Raw genomic sequence first — 21372 nt, forward strand, 5'->3', positions numbered from 1 at the left:
GGTTGTCATGGTTTCTTTCGATTTGGGCTCGGAGCAGTTTCGCTACCGCTCTCCCGAAGAGCCTATCACGAAAATCTCGCTTCCCACTCGGCCGTGGCTGTCCTCAGAGGAGGCCGACTCTGCGCTTATCGTTCCTATATTCCAGATTACACCTTGTAAATCAGTTCAATTTCAATTATCATGAATTCTAAGCAAAGAAACTGCATAAATTAAATTCAGGATCTCCATTTCCTCAAACGGTTATTAATTCTCGACCAAGAGAAGAAAAAAAAAACAATTTACACGAACTAGAGCGCGAGCGAAACAGAAATAACATTGAGCCGGAAGGGAAAAAAAAATCAAACCATGAATCATTGGATTTTGAACAGTAATTGCTGAACCGATCGATGGAAAGCACAGGAGATCGTCCATTGCCGAGATCTTCCACCACAGCTAGAGTGAAATCTGATGGAAAGAGAGTCAAAACCAATCGAAAATCGAATCGATCAAAAAAAAAAAAAAAACCTTCAAAATCTGACCTCTGATTCTCTTAAGCAAATCGCTAGGGCTCGAGTTTCGCCTCCGATACTTTCCCGCCATTTTTCTCCTCCAGCTCAACCAATTTCGTAAACGATCCACTTTATAGTATATACGGTCGTAAAAATAGAAACAAACGACATCGTTTTTACCACTCAACGACGCCGTTTTATTATCATCCCTCCCTCTTTCGCGTGATTGACGCGTACGCCGAGTCGTTTCACACTCTACCTCAACGTGTGTGCCACGTGGCTGTCACATCGAGTTCTGGATAAAACGATATTCTGACTTTTAGCTTTAATTATTTAAAGGATTTACTAAATTAATTTCCACAGCAGTACACAAGATCTATGGCGTGTATCGATTCGTATTCGCAGAGTCATCAACTTCAAGCATTCAATTTTTCAAATAATTCTTTATTATTTTGGAATTTTGCGCTGTGAGAAGAACTCGAAGATCTTTCTGGATTTTCTCGGAAAGTATTTCTCTCTCTCTCTCTCCAAACAGAAAAGCTTTTAGAGGTAAGTTTTCTCTCCTATCCCCTCTTTCTATCTCAGGCTAGTCAAATTTCTCACTCTTGAATCAAATTTTAATAGATTTGTAGCTATGAATGAGAGCTTCGATTTCTAATGCAAGCGTTTTTTTTTTCGTACATCTAATCTTGTTGAATATATGAATTAGATCCAATTAGTTTAGTTAGCTTCTTATTTTGATTTTTTTTTTCTTGTTGAATATAGAAAAATGAATTAGAAAAATTGATTTGAATAATGAAACTGGTATTTCGTGACAGTGACACTAATTTGCTTTTTTCTCATATAAAACATCCTTTTTTTTTTGTTGTTAACTCAATATTTTATTAATTGTTATTGATAAAAATTATCTGTATAAGTGACATAAGTTTTAAAACATTTCCGTGGTGATTAGGATCTTTGATCATGAAATCTATTAACAAAAAATTAGATTAACTTACAAGTCGATTTTGTCACTTAACCCTCAAAGTTGACTTGAACTCTGACTAAGATCAATGAATCTTGTAATTCACTCTTCTGCTTGCCACTTCGTTTGGTTTTGAGTGAAAAACATAATATTAGAGCTAGATATGCTCAAACGAACGCCCATTTTAAGATAATATGATTATAATACTTAAAATCAATGAGCCCCAAAAATAGCCATTTTAAAGGAACGGAATTTTGTGATACCTTAAATTTCAATAGATATTTTTTTTTTCTTTTTGTGACTTAAAATTTATGACTATACATTGTTATGAAACATCACCATTGTAGTTTTCCAATTGAATTTGAGTTGACTTAGCATTGCTCTAGGGCCTATTTTTAAAAAATGGCGAGCAACGACGATATGGGAGAGAAACAACCGTTACTAGCCCTAAATTTTGTGATACCTTAATCTGATTTTTTTTTTAGTGACATAAATTTAGTCACACATTGTTCCCTTATTATGAAGCATCACTATCCAATTGAATTTGAGCTGGCTTAACATTGGATTAGGGCCCATTAAAATTTTATATATAAAAAAAAAAAAAATATGGCATGCGACCAATAGAGAGGAGATAAACAACCATTGCTAGCCCTAAACGCTCCGGCGAAAAGAGACATGGTAAAGAGGAAAGCTTTCCGGCGATGCGAGAACGGCCAATATATGCTCAACATAATATTAGATCTAAATATGCTCTAACATAATAATAAGATTATACTCGAAATCAATGAACCCAAAGAATCACCAATTTAATGGAATGTAATTTTTTGATACCTTAAATTTTCCCTAGATAATTTGATTTTTTTTTTTTACTTAAATTTACAAAAATTTAGCGATATAAGCCACAGAAACATAAGCGTTTGCATTTTAGCCAACGTTTTGTAAATTTTTCGTAAATAGCCAAAAAATTGTAAATATTTAATCAAGTCATATTTATTAGAAATTTGCTCAGCGTTTTTTGTTATTTTGGTAGCGTAAATAGATTGACGTGACTATTTACAAAAAAATTAACGAAACGTTGGCTATTTCAAAATTTCTAACGTTTCATATGACTATATACATTGCTCTAGGGTTTATCAAAAGAAATGGCGAGCGACGAAGAGAGAGGAGAGAAACAACCGTTACTACTATCCCTAAACGCCCCGCCGGAGAGAATAGACACGGCGAAGAAGAGGAAAGCGTTCCGTCGGTGCAAGAGCGTCCCGATCGAGAACTTCGCGACCCTGAAACCCGACCCGACCCAGCCGACCCGCCCCGACGGAGCGCTGTTCGGGACAATCCACCCGAACCTGTGCAAGGCCTCGGCGCTCCTCGCGCTCTACCTCGGGGCGGGGACGATGTGCTTCTACGCGGCCCGAGACCAGCTCGCCGGAAAGTCGACCGGCGGGGCCCTCGACGCTGTCTACTTCTGCGTCGTGACGATGACCACCGTCGGGTACGGAGACCTCGTCCCGAGCACGACCGTCGCGAAGCTGTTGGCGTGCGCGTTCGTTTTCGTCGGGATGACCGTCGTGGGGTTCGCGTTGAGCGGCGCCGCGGATTACTTGGTCGAGAAGCAAGAGATCTTCCTCGTCCGGGCGCTCCACATGGGGCAGCGAGTCGGCCAGGCTGAGATACTCCGAGAGGCCGAGATCAACCGGGCGAGGTACGAGCAGGGGCGGGGAAACCTACCTCTGTTTTTTTTTTTTTTTTTTTAAGTTTTTCTATTTTATTTTTGGGAATTAGACATGGATATATCAGCATTTGTGATGATTTTTACCAAAAGAACAAAAAAATGAAAGATTGTTTTTTGAAACGTCTAAACCTCTCACAAAAAAACGGGATTTTGTGACAAGTTTACGAGTCTTTCACCATTTCGGAGTATTTTACCGAAACAAAAAAAAAATATATATATTTGACATATTTATCACTAAATTTTTCTTAAAATACTGGATTTTCAAAAGAAAAAAGGGGATTTTGCGTTGTGACAAGCTTACGAGATTTTGTGACAAGTTTACTAGTTTGGTAACATGTGAAAAAAAACAAAACAATTTTATTTATTTTGGCCTAAAAAAAAAATTAAAATAATATCCAAAATACTAATATTTATGTCCAACTCTCTTTAATTTTTTTGTCAATAATAAATTAGTAACTATTTTTCTAATTAGTTATTCATTAATTTAGTAACACTTAATCAGTAGTGATTGAACCCACGACCTCCACTTTAGAGGTAGTGTGGAATTACCAACCAGACTATGCTAGGAACCACGGTTACAAAATTATATCAAAAGCTTATTTTGAATCTGTTTTTTCATTTAGTTTTTTTTTTATTTTTATTTTTTTGCATTTAGGCCCCCCGTAAATTTAGTTTCTGGCTCCGCCCCGCAGGTACAAGTGTGTGCTGGCGTGCGCGGCGCTCCTCTTGATCGTGGTGGTGGGGACGGTCTTCTTGTGCGCCGTCGAGGAGATGAGCGTCGTGGACGCGATCTACTGCGTGTGCTCCACCATAACGACGCTGGGCTACGGCGACAAGAGCTTCTCGACGAAGTGGGGCCGGGTTTTCGCCGTGGCCTGGATTCTTCTCGGCACCACCACTCTCGCGCAGGTCTTCCTCTACGCCGTGGAGCTCAGCACGGAGAATCGCCAGCGCAGACTCGTGCAGTGGGTTCTGACGCGGAGAGTCACCAATATGGACTTGGAAGCGGCCGATCTCGATGATGATGGGAAAGTTGGGTAAGTGCTCAATCTCTTTTTTTTTATTTGTATATTTATTCATTATTAAAGTTGCGCTAAATAGTGTACGTTCAAAGTATTTTCTAGTTATGGTCTCTGAACTAATTTAGTTTTGTAGTTTTTTTCATACCTAAGAAATATCTTAAAATCTGAATAGTAAACAAAAACTAATTGTTATTTAGAAGAATACGAGGTTTAACATAAATTGTTATTTAAAATACGAGGTTAACGTAGTATACAAATATTATGGCTAGATTTTATTTTAGTTTTTTTTCTCCGTAACGAAAGCTGATCCGAGGGAAGCGCAATCAAACAGTAATCCCCGAATAGAAGGACTCGTTTTCCAAAATAATGGTTTTTTTTTCATTTTTTGTTTAGTAGATTTAGTGGAATTTTATTGTAGTTATGGTGTCGGGGTTGAATCTGAATCCGAGTCTTTTGAGCGTAAAAGAAACCAAAAAATGTAATCTTTAAAAAGAAATCGTATCTTGTTATTTAGTGAGTGCATTTGCACATGTAATTTTTTGCACAGGAATTCTTACAATTGGTTAAAATACTTGTAGAAATGTTGTTTTTGAAAAATTTACACATTTTATCTTTTGCCTTCAAAAAAACATGTACTCATGTCCCATTCGATTCATGGTGTCCCAATAAATTTCATTTCACTTGGACCTCGCATGTCTCCGGATTCGCTGTGTCTGTATTTAGTTGGTTTAATTAAATAGTTACAAGGTTTTAATTATATCTAAAGCAGTCTTTTTTTTTTTAAGATATCTAAAGCAGTCTCTTTTTTTTTTAAAGATATCTAAAGCAGTCTAGATGTTAGTGTTAAAAGTAATTCTTACTCATTCCAATTGCTACCATCAACAATTAAAAGAAAAAAATAAGCAGAATATTTATGGTCTCTTTATTTTTATTTTTCTTCCGTTGGAGTGTCGTTTTATTCACTTGATTTTTGTTGCCATTACAGTGCTGCCGAGTTTGTCTTGTACAAAATGAAAGAAATGGGAAAGATCACACAAGAAGATATAACCCTTGTAATGGAAGAGTTTGAAGATCTTGATGTTGATCAGTCAGGGACTTTATCACCGTCTGATATTTTCCTTGCACAATCGACTCAAAATGATCCAACATGATTTTTTTTTTTTTTTTTTTTTTTTTTTTTTATTGAGCGCTTGTTACGATCGATCTTTGTATCACTGTGTACAGGGTATTGGTTTTGTAAGAGAAAACTGTTATGTGCCTATTGTGTGATATACTAATAATCAAAATTACAAAAGTAATTTAAAATCGGTTGTGTGGTAGTACCTCATTGGCATATTCTAGCCAGTAAGGTCTCGTGCATGTGAGGTGAACATAGAAAGCATTTGAAGATTATTCAGTGCGCTTAAATTTTCAATGTAAATGATGGTGTATTGTTAAGTGTTCAATGTGAGAGATGATGTATTGGAAAGAAAAAAAAAAGGAGAAAATTGTTTTGCAATCATAAAGGTGAACATTATAATTTAGAATTAGAGTAGATAATATGCGACTTGTTAGGTGTTCCTGGAGAGTGGCAAGTTTGTCGTGACAAAATATCTTGCAATATACTCTGGAATGGTCACTGTGCGCAAAATCTATATATTTGGTAAAGGCGTAAGACCTACGAATATTTGCTCTGCGTTAATGGGTATGGAAACCTTATTTTGACTATCATAGTTGTTGACCACTATAAAAGAAACCTTTTATCCTTTGGTAGTCTTTGACGCATTCATTCACACCATTAGGGTTCTTTGACGTGCAAGATTGGCAGATTGAGAAACTGGTTGTGTAGTGTGTGTGGTTATATTCATTGAACGAATATGATCCAATTAACACGATTACGAGTAATAACACGATTACGATCCATTTAAACACGATTAATATTATATATGTAAAATTATAAATATAAACATAAAATTATAATTATAAACATAAAATTGATATTAGAAAACATGATGTAATAAATAAAGTATATTCGTATAAATATCATTTCACGTATGATAACATATAGTCAATAGTATACCAATTGACTTAACGGGAGCAATAAGAATCTCAATTCATTTTGAACAATCACAATTACTATAGTCTCATAATAACGTATCATATTCAATTTTTCAATTCATATCAAACAATTTTCATTCACAATCATAATAAATATCATCTCATAATAACGTATCATATTCAATTTTATTGGATTTCAATTAAATTCATATTGAAAAATAACAATTTGAAATTGACAGTCACAATAAATGTAGTCTCATAATGCCGTATCACATTCAATTTTATTTTATTTCAATTCAATTCAATTCATATCGAACAATTACAATTTACAATCATAATAACTATCATCTCATAATAACGTATCATATTCAATTTTATGTGATTTTAAGTCAATTCAATTCACAATCACAATAACTATTGTCTCATAATAACGTATCCTATTCAATTTTGTTTGATTTCAATTCAATTAAATTCATATTGAAAAATCATAAATTTATAATTAACAATCACAATAACTATAGTCTCATTATAACGTATCATATTCAATTTCTTTAAATCGTATGAGTATTGGTTAGAGAGTCACTCGTAGTGTATTTGTTGAATATGTGAATGTGAATTTGGGTATTGATTATGTACTTGTTGAACTTTGATTTTCGGTATTGTTGAACTTCTGGTCTTGGGCATTGTTGGACTTCTAATTTTGGCTTGAGTTTAAAGTGTGTTTGTTTTTTGTGTAAGTGTTTTAATTTTTATTTTTTTAAAGGCTATAAAGGATTGTGATTCTAAATCAGTTGAACAAACAATGTCGATGTATCGGAAGTTAGTACAAAAAGAAAGAGGACAATTCTGATCTTATGACTGTTACGTTTTTTATAATTATATCGCAATTAATTGAGTCCGAATGTCTAAACACGGTTAAAACACGATTAAATACCCATTTAACACGACTATTAAACGGTTTAATTTAAACGGTTATGGATCTGTAAAAAAAATAAACGGTCGGATTTGGATCTAGATATCAAACACGATTAATAAATTATCGGATTTGGTTCTAGCAATTATTTATGCAAACACGATTAACACGACACGATTACGACACGAACACGAAATTTTGCCATCCCTAAATATTATCGTAGCATAAAAAAATAATAATAAGAGAAATTCCTGATGAATAAAAAATTGCAATGTCTACCGATGCTTAAATCTTATAGGTCTCACGTGGTAGTAGTACTAGACTACTAGTAACTAGTTTAGAAAGCTTTGATTAACTGATAATATAATAAAATTAAGGGAGCCCGAGCAAAATAGCAAAGTCAAACGTTGTAATTGTCAAAATAGTCAACTTTTGGTTTATTTTTAATGTGTAGCCAATATACCACATTAACAGTAAAAAAAATACAAATTTTCCCTTCATTTAAATAATATCAAATCAAAATATTTGGATGATTCCCGCGTCCAAAAAAGAAAGAAATAAAATTGGAATCGCATGAATAAATGCCAACTAAAACAGATCCACCGTGATAAATGCATATCTAACAAATCCAACCGTGATAAATGCTTATCTTTCAACACGCAACCAAACCTACACCGCACGAGAAAAGATTCAGAAACAAAGTCAATTAACAGCAATTAACAGATATTGACGTTAATTAACAGATATTAACGTTAATTAACAAGATTGAAATCGTTCAAAAACCTACATAACATCAATTAACAAATATTAACGTTAATTAACAGGATTGAAATCGTTCCATACATGAATCAATGAGTGAAAAATCTTCAATCAAAGCTCTAATTTAACATCTAATTTAGGTTGCAATCAAATTAAATAGGTAAACTGAGCTTGGTCGACGAATTCGTACAAGAGAAATCAACATGTATCAACACATATTAACAGAAATCAACACGTATCAACACAAATTAACAGAAATCAACACAAAATTAACACAAACCAACAAGAGAAATACTTACATGGATACAAGTTGGTGGGAACGCCTTGAGGATACTTACACGTATCAAGAGGACATGTTCCTCCGCGATCCGCGCTGCCTCACTCACGCATTCCCCGCACTCGCACTGCGCCGCCGCCGTCACCGACTCATACACTGTCTTCTTGAACCCTCCGCCGCCGGAGATCTCCTCCTCCACCGCCGCCGACGTCGCTTCTCTCATCGGCTCCAATCCGAACCCTAACCCTAATCCGGCCGCCGCGGCGCTCTCTCTGCAAGTCGTGTAGAGAATCTCGCCCGAAGTAGAGGAGGAGGAGAACTTCTCGCCGGAGAAGATCCCTCCGTCGCCCGGCTCGTATCGTAGGTAGCATCACCGGATCTGGATCCGAGCGGACTCCGCTCCGCGAGCTTAGTCACGCAGCTTCGACACCGCTCGGCAAAGATGTATTCTCTGCACTGGAACACGCCGGAGATGGCGGTGTGTTCTTCTTCTTCGTCACCTTCGCTGGTTATTAAGAATTTTGAATCGGATGATCGCGAGACTAGCTCTTGGAAGAGAGCTGAGAGTTGGGCTAAGCTGGGCTGTTGGGCATCGTCGGAAGAGATGACCGTCGAGCTTGGATCTCCAACGCGAAGAAGAAGACCAGTGATAGGGTTGAGAAAGAGATCGATCACGTAATCAAATTCAAATTGTAATTGAGAATAAATTTATTGCTATTAATCACGAAATCAAACACATTTGACTTTCTATTTTTGTATAATTATAAAAATAACACGTTATATTCTCAGCAAGGTCATTTTCGACAAAAAAAAAAATGGGCTAAGATGCCACATCATCAATTTTGGCTATTTTTTTAAAAAAATTTAAACGTTGGCTAATATGCAATCTCAACGTTTGATTTTGGCTAATTCGTCTAATTTTCTTAAAATTAATATGAATAATTTTATTTATTATGCTAAAAGTTCAATTTTTTTTTTTGCAAGGCTAATTAAGACGACATGGCATTACATTACACGTACCACTCTATGTGGCTTAGACAGGTGATTCCATTATAATGGAAATGCCACGTGTATCATTTAATATATACGAATTTTATAACCCGTAAAAAATAATTCAGATTCAACTTTCTTTTTCAAAAAAAAGAAAAAAAAACTTTCAACTGTCAATATATACATATATATTTATTGATTAATTTTTTTTAATATATGTATTGATTAATTATAAAAAATTAATTTTACATCAATTGTTCATAAATAGAATTCGAATGTGTCATAAAATATGAATATCATATCATCATTATTCTATTATCTAACGAAGAAAAATAAAACGTCTAGAAATGTCATAAAATACCATTCATTATTCTTCTGCTCAAAGATCATATACAGCAGAAAAAAAAAAAAAAAACGCAAAGTAGCTTTGTTAACTTAAAAATTACAAACTACAAAAATTAAAATTAAACATACAAAAAAAAAAAAAAAACATCATAATCCTTTTTCTCTAATCGGACTTAGAACTCGAAGAGACTAGCTGACTATATAGTTTTTCTTTTTTTAATCTTCTCCTATCAGTTAGTCTTAAATTATCATTTTGTTACCAGTTTTAAAATTCACTAAACACCCATTATAGATGTGGTTGAAGTGATATAGATGTTAAAACACCCATTGTTTTCAAAATTTGGTAAAAAAAAAATATCGAGTTACAGTATTTTTTTTTATCTTTTATTACAAAAATTATAGTATTTTTTCTTGTTTACCTGTTACATTTGACTTATAATTTTTTTTTTTCGCTTATACAATTTCATTCAAAAAATGAAGTATTTATCAAAGGCTTTGAAAATACTAATATTTAAAAAAAAAACCATAGTTAAATAAAAAAATGTTTTAAGCATTAACATCTTCAAATAAGATATTTGTGGAATTTCTCCTATAGAAGTTATAACATTCTGATGATCCAATCAAACATTGAATGGGCTTAGCCCAAATCTGATCATGAGCTCTAAAAGTTCTTAAATTTGGGCCTTTTGACTAAGCCCACTTCTTCAGCTGAGTATCAATGATATCCATTGCATTGTCTTCAATGGCTTTATTTGACTATTATACTTCTTTGGTGACACAGTACACATTGTTCCTTTATTTTAAGTCTCTGTTAGGTCTCAATAGCTAAGCTGATTATTTACAAATCCTAAATATCATGTTTTTTGGGTGGACAAAGTTGAATATTGAACTGTTGGTCTCTATATATTAGTACACTTACATGTCTGAAGTTAGTTTTTATTTTATTATAAAAAAGTTAGGCCCTTCTTTTACGTGCTAGCTCTTGGGTTTTCACTTGTAAATGGTTTGTCCGATTTTCAGTTTTCAGTTTAAAGATTTTCAGGCTTGCTCTGCTTGTTTTCGCGTCACCGTTGCTGATTTCACAGTGGATTGTATGATTTTTCAATTTTGCACATTTTAATTTTGTTAAATATTATCATACAAGAAATATAGAATTTCTAACCAATAAATTGATATTTAGGAATTATAATGATTTATTAAAACATAGATTAATAAATATATGGTTTAATTTTAATAATATAATGATAGAGAATAATATTTTTATAGTGTGAATTTTTGTTTTTTGAAGGAATTTTTAGTGTGAAATTTTGCATCGTGATTTGAGTATAAAAATAAAAGAATTCTGGTTGTCAAAATCCACGAAAATGGTGTGATTTCATATCAAACTGATTCCAAATGTGGAATATTGAGTTATATGGACTGGAAATATTTATAAAAGGATAGAGAGAAAGAGAGAGACGGAATAAAAATAATAGGAGAAAAGTAATGTGAAGCTAATTTTATTGTCATGTGATGAAGATAATATAATGTCAGATTTCGACTCGCCGATCGCGGTTTGCAACTCTGAAACACGGGTCGTTACAAGGTTGTGATGTTGTACTCTCTGCCGGATTTGAGAGCGGTCAGGCTTTCTTCGACGTAGCTCTCTATTGGGTCTACAAACACGAAAGCATCAACACGTACGGATTGGAATCTTGAGCCTATCACGAAAATCGATGTGTTGGTGAATCACGCACGACCTTTCCGAGGAATGAGCTCGTTTACTATGACCCAAGTCGAGGCGGCCCGAGATTCAAATCATTGCTTACACTCTAATGCGGAGGTACTCAATGTTCATTCTGAGGTATGGAATTTTTTATTTTATTTTATGAAATTCCATGGAAGTACTAGTTTTTTTAGGCCGGGTAACATGGAAGTAGGCAAGGATATCTCATTTTATTTTTATTTTAAGAAGGTTTAGCCGTTATTTTTAATTTCCGTACATGTCGTCATTTTGCCATGGAAGTAGGCAAGGATAAATATCGAAATTCATAAAATATGTGACCGAGAAGACCAAAAGACGAAATAAGCGTTGATCCGGCGGTAGAGACGAAAGGTCAGGATGATTCAAAATAAAAAATAAACTAAACGACGCCGTGTCGCTATCGCAACCACAAAGGGTCGAGCAAATCATACTCGGAACATATCGGGAAGAAAATAGTAAATATGTTCGAGGTATAATTGAATTGAACATCATACCATATAGTTCTTACCATTTTTACTAAAATTCTAAGAAATTGGAAGGCTGTTGTTACTCATATAAATTGCGTAAGTCTGAGCATGAGGTCGGAAGGACTGAGAACAAGAGGAATCCAACAATGAGCCCGAGTCAAATAGGCCCGATGACTCGTGAAGGTTAATGAACAACTCATTCATAAGTCAAGAACGAACCCTATCAGGCAGAACTTCAGAGAGAATAGAAGATGGTAAGTCAAAGACTAGTCAAAACAAAACAAACACGTGTAAATAAATTAAAATTAACGCAAAACACACACCTCAACGGTTATATGCCGAGTGCACGAGGAACTCCCTCCCATTACGCACGTCCTGAGAACGGTTACTCTTTAAACCATTGAGAACGTGAGACTGATTGCCCCACGTACTTGACCAAAAGACCCCTATAAATAGAGGAGGAGTTCGCTGTGGAAATGATGACATATATTTTATGCATACACAAGCACTCACCACAAACTTCACCTATCGTTCAATACCCTCGTTTACTATCTCTATTTTACTAGATTCGTCTGTATTTAGAGATAATCCTGCCTAAAGACTCGGACTTCTCGAGATTGCGTTCTCAGAACCAAGTGCTCTTTGTGAGACAATTGTTGTACTAATTTTATCTGTCAACAAAATGCTTGAAGAATTACAATTCGTATTTAATTTGGAGAAAAGTTAGGCCAAAACTAGATGTCTCAATATGCTAGAAATAATCCACATAAGCTGAATATTAAACTGGCAAGTATAAAGGACAATGTGTTAAGAATAAGATCAAATTTTGCGTGGACAAATTCATATTTATGGCAATAATAATCCGCGTGTCTCTTAAACAATAAGGCTGAATTTTGGAGAAATTGGAAGTCCTAATTTACAAATTTGAGTTTTGAAATTTTAATGGAATTTTGACACAATTAATTATGTTTTCAATAATCATTTTTTAAAATAAAGTTGAATGTCCAATTTTTTTTCTTTCCTGTTCTGATGGTCAAAATTTAATTCAACAAGGTGGGACCTATAACTTAATTGAGATGTTAGTCTGGTATAGACTTGCTTGTGTTTACTTTTCAAATTCAGACAAAAAAAAAAAAAAAAAAAAAGACTCAAGAGTCATCGGAAATTTGTATAAGAGTTCTATCAGCAATTATGTAAAAATGTTGGACCACATCATTAAGTGTGCACAGAGACTTCTAGTCAACCATGCATTTGCCGATATCATTATTCAAATAACGATACCGATGTCGATACCATATCGAGATTTGATTTTACGGATATGACGAGTATCGACAGATATATCTTCGAATATTCTGTAACAATTTCAATACTAACTATCGATGATATTTCGACTACCGATGGATATATCGACAAAAATCCTATAAAAATAGATATTTTTAAACAACCCAATATATATATATATATATATATATATATATATATATATATATATATATATATATATATGTTATCAAATCCAAATTATGAAAATACAAAATCAAATACTACAGAGTTCATGACAAGAAATAAACTTAAAATAGATAGTACAAAGCATAAAATAGTTCTCAAATACTACAAAATAATCCCAATTTCAATATTACAATTTCAAATACACAATCATATATTCTAAATCACTATTTAACAATATCAAGTTCAATACACAATTTCAATCGATCCACGTCATTCTAAATTTTTTTTTACTCTGTCGGAAAAAGAACGGCCACCGATGATGGGTCGCTGGAAAAGTAAAACCTTGTCGGTACTTCACAAAAAGTTGGGGATATGAAAAATAACCAAGTCCTAATCTCAACCATGTAAAAAATTTCAACAAACTCGAGTTGAATCAATCTAATAAGTAAAAACAAATTCAAAATAATCAAAACCCTAACTTTGGAACTTACCGTACGTTCAACGCCGATATATCAACCAATACCGTCGATGGCGTATAAAACTCTCCTATGACTGGCGATTTCGCATGGAGAAGAATATTTCACCTTTGATATCACCGAAATCGTATAAGCTTTGCTCTCTGGAAGTCGGTCTGCGTGGGTATGGAATGAATGGTATTCTCCTAATTTTGGCGATATTTTTCCTAAAATAACTTGTCAATTTATCGCAATAAAATAAAAAATCAGCGATATATCCCGAAAAAAAATGATATAATATAAAACGGTAACGTTTATATACGATTTTTTACCGAGATTCTTCAAAAAAGATAACCTCGGCTAATATGAAAGAGTGTCACATCAACAATCTAATCTCTCCATGTTAGTCTAGATAGACTTGCTTGTGTTGAATTTTCAAACCCAGAAAAAAAAAAAAAAGACTAAAAGACTTGAAAAATTGTACTGGCTGGCTAGTGGATAGTGAATGTACGATCATCAATAATGTAGATATTGCTTTTATTTACAGCACAGAAACATTTATGTATGATATTATATTGATATGTTTAATAGCGCATCATGAAAAGTTACACATATCACATGTAATTTACCGAATTGACTTCAGTTGTGTTGATTTCATAACTCCAAAGTCTTATCATTGATCAATTGAACATAAATTTGATATTCTTGTCTTTGAAGCAGACGAAATTCTGAAGCTTCCTAGGCAACCTTATAGATCAACATCTGGAAATTAAAGATCCCACTCGTCAAAATATCATTCCATCCTGATTATCGAAACTATTTTATTTTGGCACAAATCACCATTTTAATTTGTCCTATTATCGACATATTCGCCTCTAGCACTGCTATGAGCTTTCCTAAACTTAAGATCTATTCCAAAATAAAAATAAAAAACCCACCAAAATTGACAAACAAAATCGAACGAGCGCAAGATAAACAGAGGAAACACTGAAAGGCGGAGCAAAACAAATGCTAAACATTGTGAGGAACAATTTCTGAAGTTTAAGACTCGAATGCCAATTTATTTTAATTCCTTAATAATTGAACCCGCAAAAAAATATATTTTCTTTCTCCTTATTATAGCTTAATGACTCGACCATATTTGAGTCCTATCGAAATGGTATAACAATAACGTGAGAGAAAGACCTGAACTTGTTTGGGACAAGTGGTAATTACGGATAGAACGCGAGATCGAATTCTGTTTATATTTTGGAGTGTGTTTATGAGGCATAATAATAGATTCTCATATTTGTATACATCTGTTATTGTATTATTGGCTAATAATGCCCTCTTCAAAACATAATAATAATAATAATAATAATAATAATAATAATAATAATAATAATAATAATAATAATAATAATAATAATAATAATGATAATAATAATAATAATAATAACCTCGATGGTCATCACGCAAATCACATTCCGCTGAAAATTATCATGTGGTTCTATATATGTGAAGTCAATTTTCAATAAGGTGTGTAACTTATATTTTTATAGATCTCATTCACTTTTTTCAGGTGAATTCCTAACGGGCACTAACTTATGAATCAAAGATTGATAGTTTAAAGTCAGTTGTATTCATTAACATTCTTTATCGAAATAATAAGAAATAAACGATCTAATAAAGAGTCTTTTGATTTTGCTCAGAATCTAAACTTGGTCTTTGCTCTACTCAGTTGTAAATTATATTTGACGTGTGTAGCCTTTTGTGTTGTGGTATTAATGATAATATTCAATCACACATGATATATCTTTATTTTGTAAATAAAAACAATACGAAATACTACTTCATTTATTGTGGTCATAGACCCGGTCAAGATAACACAATCATGATGTTTTTTCATCTTCTTCTATCAAATTGTGGAACAATACAATTTTGAACGTTCAGTAACCAGGCAAAACAATTTTCCATGAGGTTTCCAAGATTATTGCTGCTACAAGTCCATTTTATTATGTGGATCAATAGATATATTAATGATAAATCAATATTGAATCACGCATGATATCTTTATTTTGTAAATATAAGGAAGGAAATACTTTCTCATTTTTTGTGGTTATAGACCCAGTCAAGTTTACACCATAACAATGTTGTATTTATATTTCTTCTATCAACTTGTGAAACTGACATGACAATACAATTTTCCATGAAGTCGTTGGTCTTAGTTGGGCAAGTATTGAAACGTCTAATTCTGAATAAAGTCTTTAATCTCCATGTAATCAACACATTAAAGTTTTTTTTAGTCATTTTCGGATGTGGAAAGTAAACACAAGCAAGCATGTCTTGACTAACATAAATTTAGTTAAACTTATAGGTAATTTACGGAAAATATTGCCGGTGGCATTATCAAGTTATAAAACTGGTATGACACCAATTATCAAGAAACAACATTTTTACATAATTGCCGATATAGTACATTCACTAGCCAACCAATACATGGTTGAATAGAAGTCTTTGTGGTCCAACATTTTTATTCAATGCTGATAAGAACACTCACCAGCCAAGCAATACAATCTTCCATCAAGTCTAGCCTTTTTGTTTTTTGTGTTTTTTTTTTCCTTTATGTATTTGAAAAGTAAACACAAGCAACCAGGAACAAGTCATGAATTATGTCAAGGAGGGCTAAAATTAATATAGATTTATAATTTTATAGATTTAAAAAAAACTCGATAATGTCAGATAACTAGTTTTATTATGTATAAAAAAAAATAAGAATTGATTATACAATTAAAAAAAGTAATCATAAATATATAACAATTAAGATGTAAAATAAATAGACCTACATTAGCAACATATTTTTGTATCTATTATTTGTTTGATTTATTCATACTTCTCTTTCATGTCTATTACATGTTTATACAACTAAATGGCCTTTGTAAAAATAAAAAATCAAATGAGCCCAATATAGCAATAAAAGAAAAAAAAATTATAACTTATTAACCCATTCCAAACATCACGTTTGGTATATAGCCAACGTTTGAAAACTTTAGGAAAATAGCTAAACAGATGAGGTGTCACTTGAATAAGCCAGTCAAATTTCATATTTTGTCCTTCCAGTTTTTATTTTTTTATTTTTTGCTACAGTGATTCGTCACTTTCTCTATCATAAAGTTTTTTTTCTCATCAAAACTTCAAAAATCCATATTTTTCTCATATGAACTCGAAATTTAGTGATTACAAAATCCTACGGATTCGTAGCGAGAAGAGCTTCAAAAATAGACCCATTGTGTTGGATGAAAAATCATGTCTACGACTGTAGAATTCCGTCGGAGTTCACTATTGGTACATTAATTGTCATTAATTGTCAAATTTTTAAATTATTTACATTTTTTTTTTGTAAATTATAACATGTTTAATATAAGGATATTTAAGTAAAATATAATTGTCATTGACTATTTTTCTAAAAGTTTACAAACATTGGCTATATTCAAATTTTATAGTTTAGTTTTGGTTACAAATCTACAACGCAAAAAAAAAATGTAGATTGTGAGGAGTTTTATCAATAGTATATATATGGAGATTCAAAATGACGCATATAATTAAGGTCTTTAAAAGTATTATTTTACTATGATTTTATTTCAGAAACACATATACAAATATTAAAATTTACTTAGTAATAACATATTTATTTAAAAAAAAAACTAGATGATTAATTTAATTATATGTTTCAATATGTTAGATTAAATTATGATCATCGGAGAAAAATTTCATTCAACCTAATTTTAGAAAATAATTAGAATAGAAAAAATTCTCAAGTTGTGTCTAATTTCCATTAAAATTTAAAAATGCATCTAAAATTGTATGTCAGCATTTTAAATTTATCCAAAATTAAGTCATAACGTAACAGACACGCGTATTATTATTGCATAAAGTGAAAGATCAGGTTTCATTAAAACCTGTTTTTCGGTAGAGTTCATACTGCATTGGTTAACTTAAGTCATGATACCCATCGATGCTAACATTTAATGGCAAATATGAATCTTTCCAAACAAAATTTGAAAAAAAAATCATCCAATATAATATTTCATTATTGATAAATTAAGTTTGCCTAACAGTTCTCGATATTAAATACGAACGGTAATTCTTCATGCATATACTAACATTAGCACTAGTGTTGTATGTAATATCAGTGGTTTATATAAAAATTAAAAAGTTACAAAGTCCGCTTTTGTAATTCTCTGGATTGATTGCAATTACAACACTTTTTTTTATAGTCTCGGACCAGACGAAAGTTATTTTTATCGCTGGTCCCGATTTATCTAATTTATTGTGGATGTAATCCGTTGCGAGTGTATCTTAGAACTACGAATATGCCAAAAAAAAAAAATTAAATGATATTTATTGGGCGAACTTATATATAAGCTGTATCTTCGAATGTGATAAAATAAAACCTCATACAATAATATCTCATCACTACTCAGATCAGATAATGGGTTGGGTTTTGTGTGTGATTCCTCTGTTTCTCTTCTTCCTTAATCCTTTTTCAACAAATTCTTCGCCAATACTCTGTCATCCTCATGATAACACTTCTTTGCTCACTTTCAAAAACTCTTTTCCTATCACAGATGATTATAGCGATATTGAATCATGGAATATGAGCAAAGATTGTTGCAATTGGAGTGGAGTCACGTGCGACGATGTGACCGGTCACGTCGTTCGTCTCTCCCTCAGCGGGCTAGAAGGTGTCATGGACTCCAACAGCAGCCTTTTCTCTCTCACTCATCTCCGATCTCTCTCTATCGCTGGAAATGATTTCAAAGGATCTTCAATCTCACCCAACTTTGGTAGGTTTCCCAGCTTGCTTAATCTTATCCTTATAGAATCCAATTTCAGTGGCCATATTCCTCCAGAACTTGCTTACTTGTCTAACTTGCTCAACCTTTATATCAGTTCTTACAGTCCATATTATGAGTTAAGAGCCGAGACAAGTAGCTTGAAACGAATCCTGACGAACCTAACTTCTCTCACATACTTGTTCTTATATAATGTCAACATGTTTGACGTCTTACCCAATTCTTTCATGAACCTCTCAACTTCTCTTACATATCTTAGTCTTTATTCCAACCAATTCAAAGGGAGATTTCCAGAACATATTTTTCAGCTGCCAAATCTTACAGCTGTCTATTTAGTAGATAGCCCAAGTCTCAATGTTTCATTCCCTAAACAAAATTGGACCAGTCAACTCACCGAATTGATGCTTTCCGACATAAGATTATTAGAAAGAGATATAACCTTTCCAACATTATTCACACAACAAACTTGAAGGCCAGCTACCCTATCTTTGTAGCAACTCATCAACTAAAAAAGCTTTTCTATGTGACTCTTCAACTCATCAACTCTTGGGACCTCTTCCATTGAACTTACAATCCTTAAGTTTAAACAACAACCTTCTTTATGGGACAATACCCACTTGGTTATATTCCCTTCCAAATCTAGAGTCCTTGTATCTAGGGAACAATAAATTGAGTGGTGTCGTCATATTGGAACATTTTTTAGAGCTTAGAACACTTTATCATCTGGACCTTTCTTTTAATAGCTTATCTGTTATTTCCATCCCCCATTCTAACTACACTAGTGTCTTGAAGTCAAAAACTCTTTCAACTTTGATTTTGTCTTCTTGCAATATTTCTCAGTTCCCAAACAGTCTGAAAAGCTTAGAGCGATTAGACTATTTAGACCTTTCCCAAAATAAAATTGAAGGTAGTATTCCCGCATGGTTGTGGAATCTCTCCAAAGATCCATATGGGAGTAGTCTGAATCTTTCTTACAACTCATTGACACACATAAGCCCAGTTCCTCCACTGAATCATAGCTTCGCATACATTGACCTCCGATCTAATCGGCTTCAAGGCCATCTTCCGATTCTGCCTCAGTCTACACTTGCATTTTTTGCATCCAACAATCAATTGAGTGGAGGAATATCATCTCTGATTTGCAACCACAATTCTCTCAAAGTTCTCGACCTGTCAAACAACAGCTTCAACGGCAATATCCTTCCGTGCCTTGGAAATTTCAGCAACTCTTTGTCAGTTTTGGATTTGAGAATGAACAAGTTTGATGGCATTGTTCCTTCAGCGTTTTCAAATGGAAGCTCTTTGAGAATGCTAAACCTCAACGGCAACAAATTGGAAGGCCCGCTGCCGCGATCTTTGCTTCACTCCAAGCTTTTGGAAGTTCTAGATGTCGGAAACAACGAACTAAATGGCGTTTTTCCTCAGTTCTTGGAGTCTCTTCCAGAGCTACGAGTTCTTGTATTGAGGTCTAACAAATTGGAAGGCCCGCTGCCGCAATCTTTGCTTAACTCCAAGCTTTTGGAAGTTCTAGATGTCGGAAACAACGAACTCAATGGCGTTTTTCCTCAGTTCTTGGAGTCTCTTCCAGAGCTACGAGTTCTTGTATTGAGGTCTAACAGATTTCACGGTGCAATAAAGAATCCCAAGATAAGCTTTCCTTTTCAGAATTTGAGAATCATGGATCTCTCCGACAACATGTTTGTGGGTGTCTTGCCAGCAAAATATTTTGAGAATTTCAAGGCAATGATCGGTGCGCATGCAAATAAATTGGAATACTTGGGATCTGCCTATTATAAAGACTCTGTGGCGGTGACAATGAAAGGAAACTACATCGAGCTGGAGAAAATCCAAACCTTATTCACAACGATTGATTTCTCAAGAAATGGATTCACGGGTGCGATTCCGAAAACGATCGGGAAGCTCGATTCGCTCAAAGGCCTCAATTTCTCTAACAACAGCATCGTCGGTCCGATCCCACCCTCGTTGGGAGATTTGAGTAATCTCGAATGGTTAGACCTCTCATTCAACGAGCTCGCCGGAGAGATCCCGCAACAACTGGCCTCAAATCTATATCAGCTCGGTTTTCTAAATCTCTCCAACAACAACTTGGGTGGTGAAATACCTCGAGGAGGACAGTTCGATACGTTCAGCACAGTTCGTACGGTGGAAATCCGGGGTTGTGTGGATTTCCATTGACGAAGCCGTGTAGCGACGAAGAGGATGAGAATGAAGAGGTTGACGATGGCGACGATGAAACACTGACGTGGAAGCTGTTTGCAACTATTGGATACGGTGCAGGTCTCGGAATCGGAGTATCCATTGGGTACGCTCTGTTGTTCACCAGAAGATTCGATTTTTGGCTTCAAAAAAGGATTGCTAGACAACCATACTGCAAATGTCTAGCGGACATAATAAAGCATATTAAATAAGGTGTGCTTTTCGGTAATTTCCTCTTTGATATTATATATCTGGCTGTTCATATTTTAACTAGCCCAAATTATATAAAATTCCCAGAATTACCCTTTGCCTCAAAATACTCTCTCTCTCTCTCTCTCTCTCTCTCTCTCTCACACGTTTCAATCGCAAACTCAAATTCCCAAAAACCAAATCCAAAACCATTTTTCATTTCTTCAGAGAAGAAGATTCCAAAATTTTCATGGCTTCCTCCGATTTCGACGATCACTCATACCAGTCCGGCCACAGAACCACGTTCACCTTCAAAGCTATCGCCGGAGCTCTGCCGGAGGGTCAGAACAGCCCTCTTGTGTGTCCGTACGGCCTCTACGCCGAGCAAATCTCCGATACATCTTTCACTTCCCTTCTCGGCCTCAATCTCTGATCGTGGCTATATCGAATCAAACCATCAGTCATTCACGAGTCTATCCAATCAAACCA

General features: G+C 34.0%; 2 protein-coding genes and 1 pseudogene across 2 annotated transcripts; all 3 read left to right on the forward strand.

The window, feature by feature from the left end:
* The first annotated feature begins 842 nt into the window (after positions 1-842).
* Positions 843-5732, forward strand: LOC149398761 (two-pore potassium channel 1-like). The gene is made up of 4 exons (XM_089616103.1): positions 843-1037; positions 2580-3154; positions 3877-4221; positions 5192-5732. The coding sequence occupies exons 2-4, from the start codon at positions 2595-2597 to the stop codon at positions 5355-5357; spliced, it is 1071 nt and encodes a 356-aa protein (XP_089472229.1). The 5' UTR covers positions 843-1037; positions 2580-2594; the 3' UTR covers positions 5358-5732.
* A 12301-nt stretch (positions 5733-18033) lies between these two features.
* On the forward strand, positions 18034-18932 carry LOC149398762 (receptor-like protein Cf-9; the record flags this gene model as incomplete). The annotated part of the gene is made up of 1 exon (XM_089614671.1): positions 18034-18932. A coding segment is annotated over exon 1 (819 nt), but the record flags the coding sequence as incomplete, so codon positions are not given.
* Position 18933: 1 nt separating this feature from the next.
* On the forward strand, positions 18934-20929 carry LOC149398763 (receptor like protein 27-like; annotated as a pseudogene).
* The last annotated feature ends 443 nt before the right edge of the window (positions 20930-21372 follow it).

Source organism: Urtica dioica, chromosome 5 (assembly GCF_054948205.1).
Source record: "Urtica dioica subsp. dioica isolate 48M chromosome 5, U.dioica_male_clone48M_v1_H2, whole genome shotgun sequence".
NCBI lineage: Eukaryota > Viridiplantae > Streptophyta > Magnoliopsida > Rosales > Urticaceae > Urtica > Urtica dioica.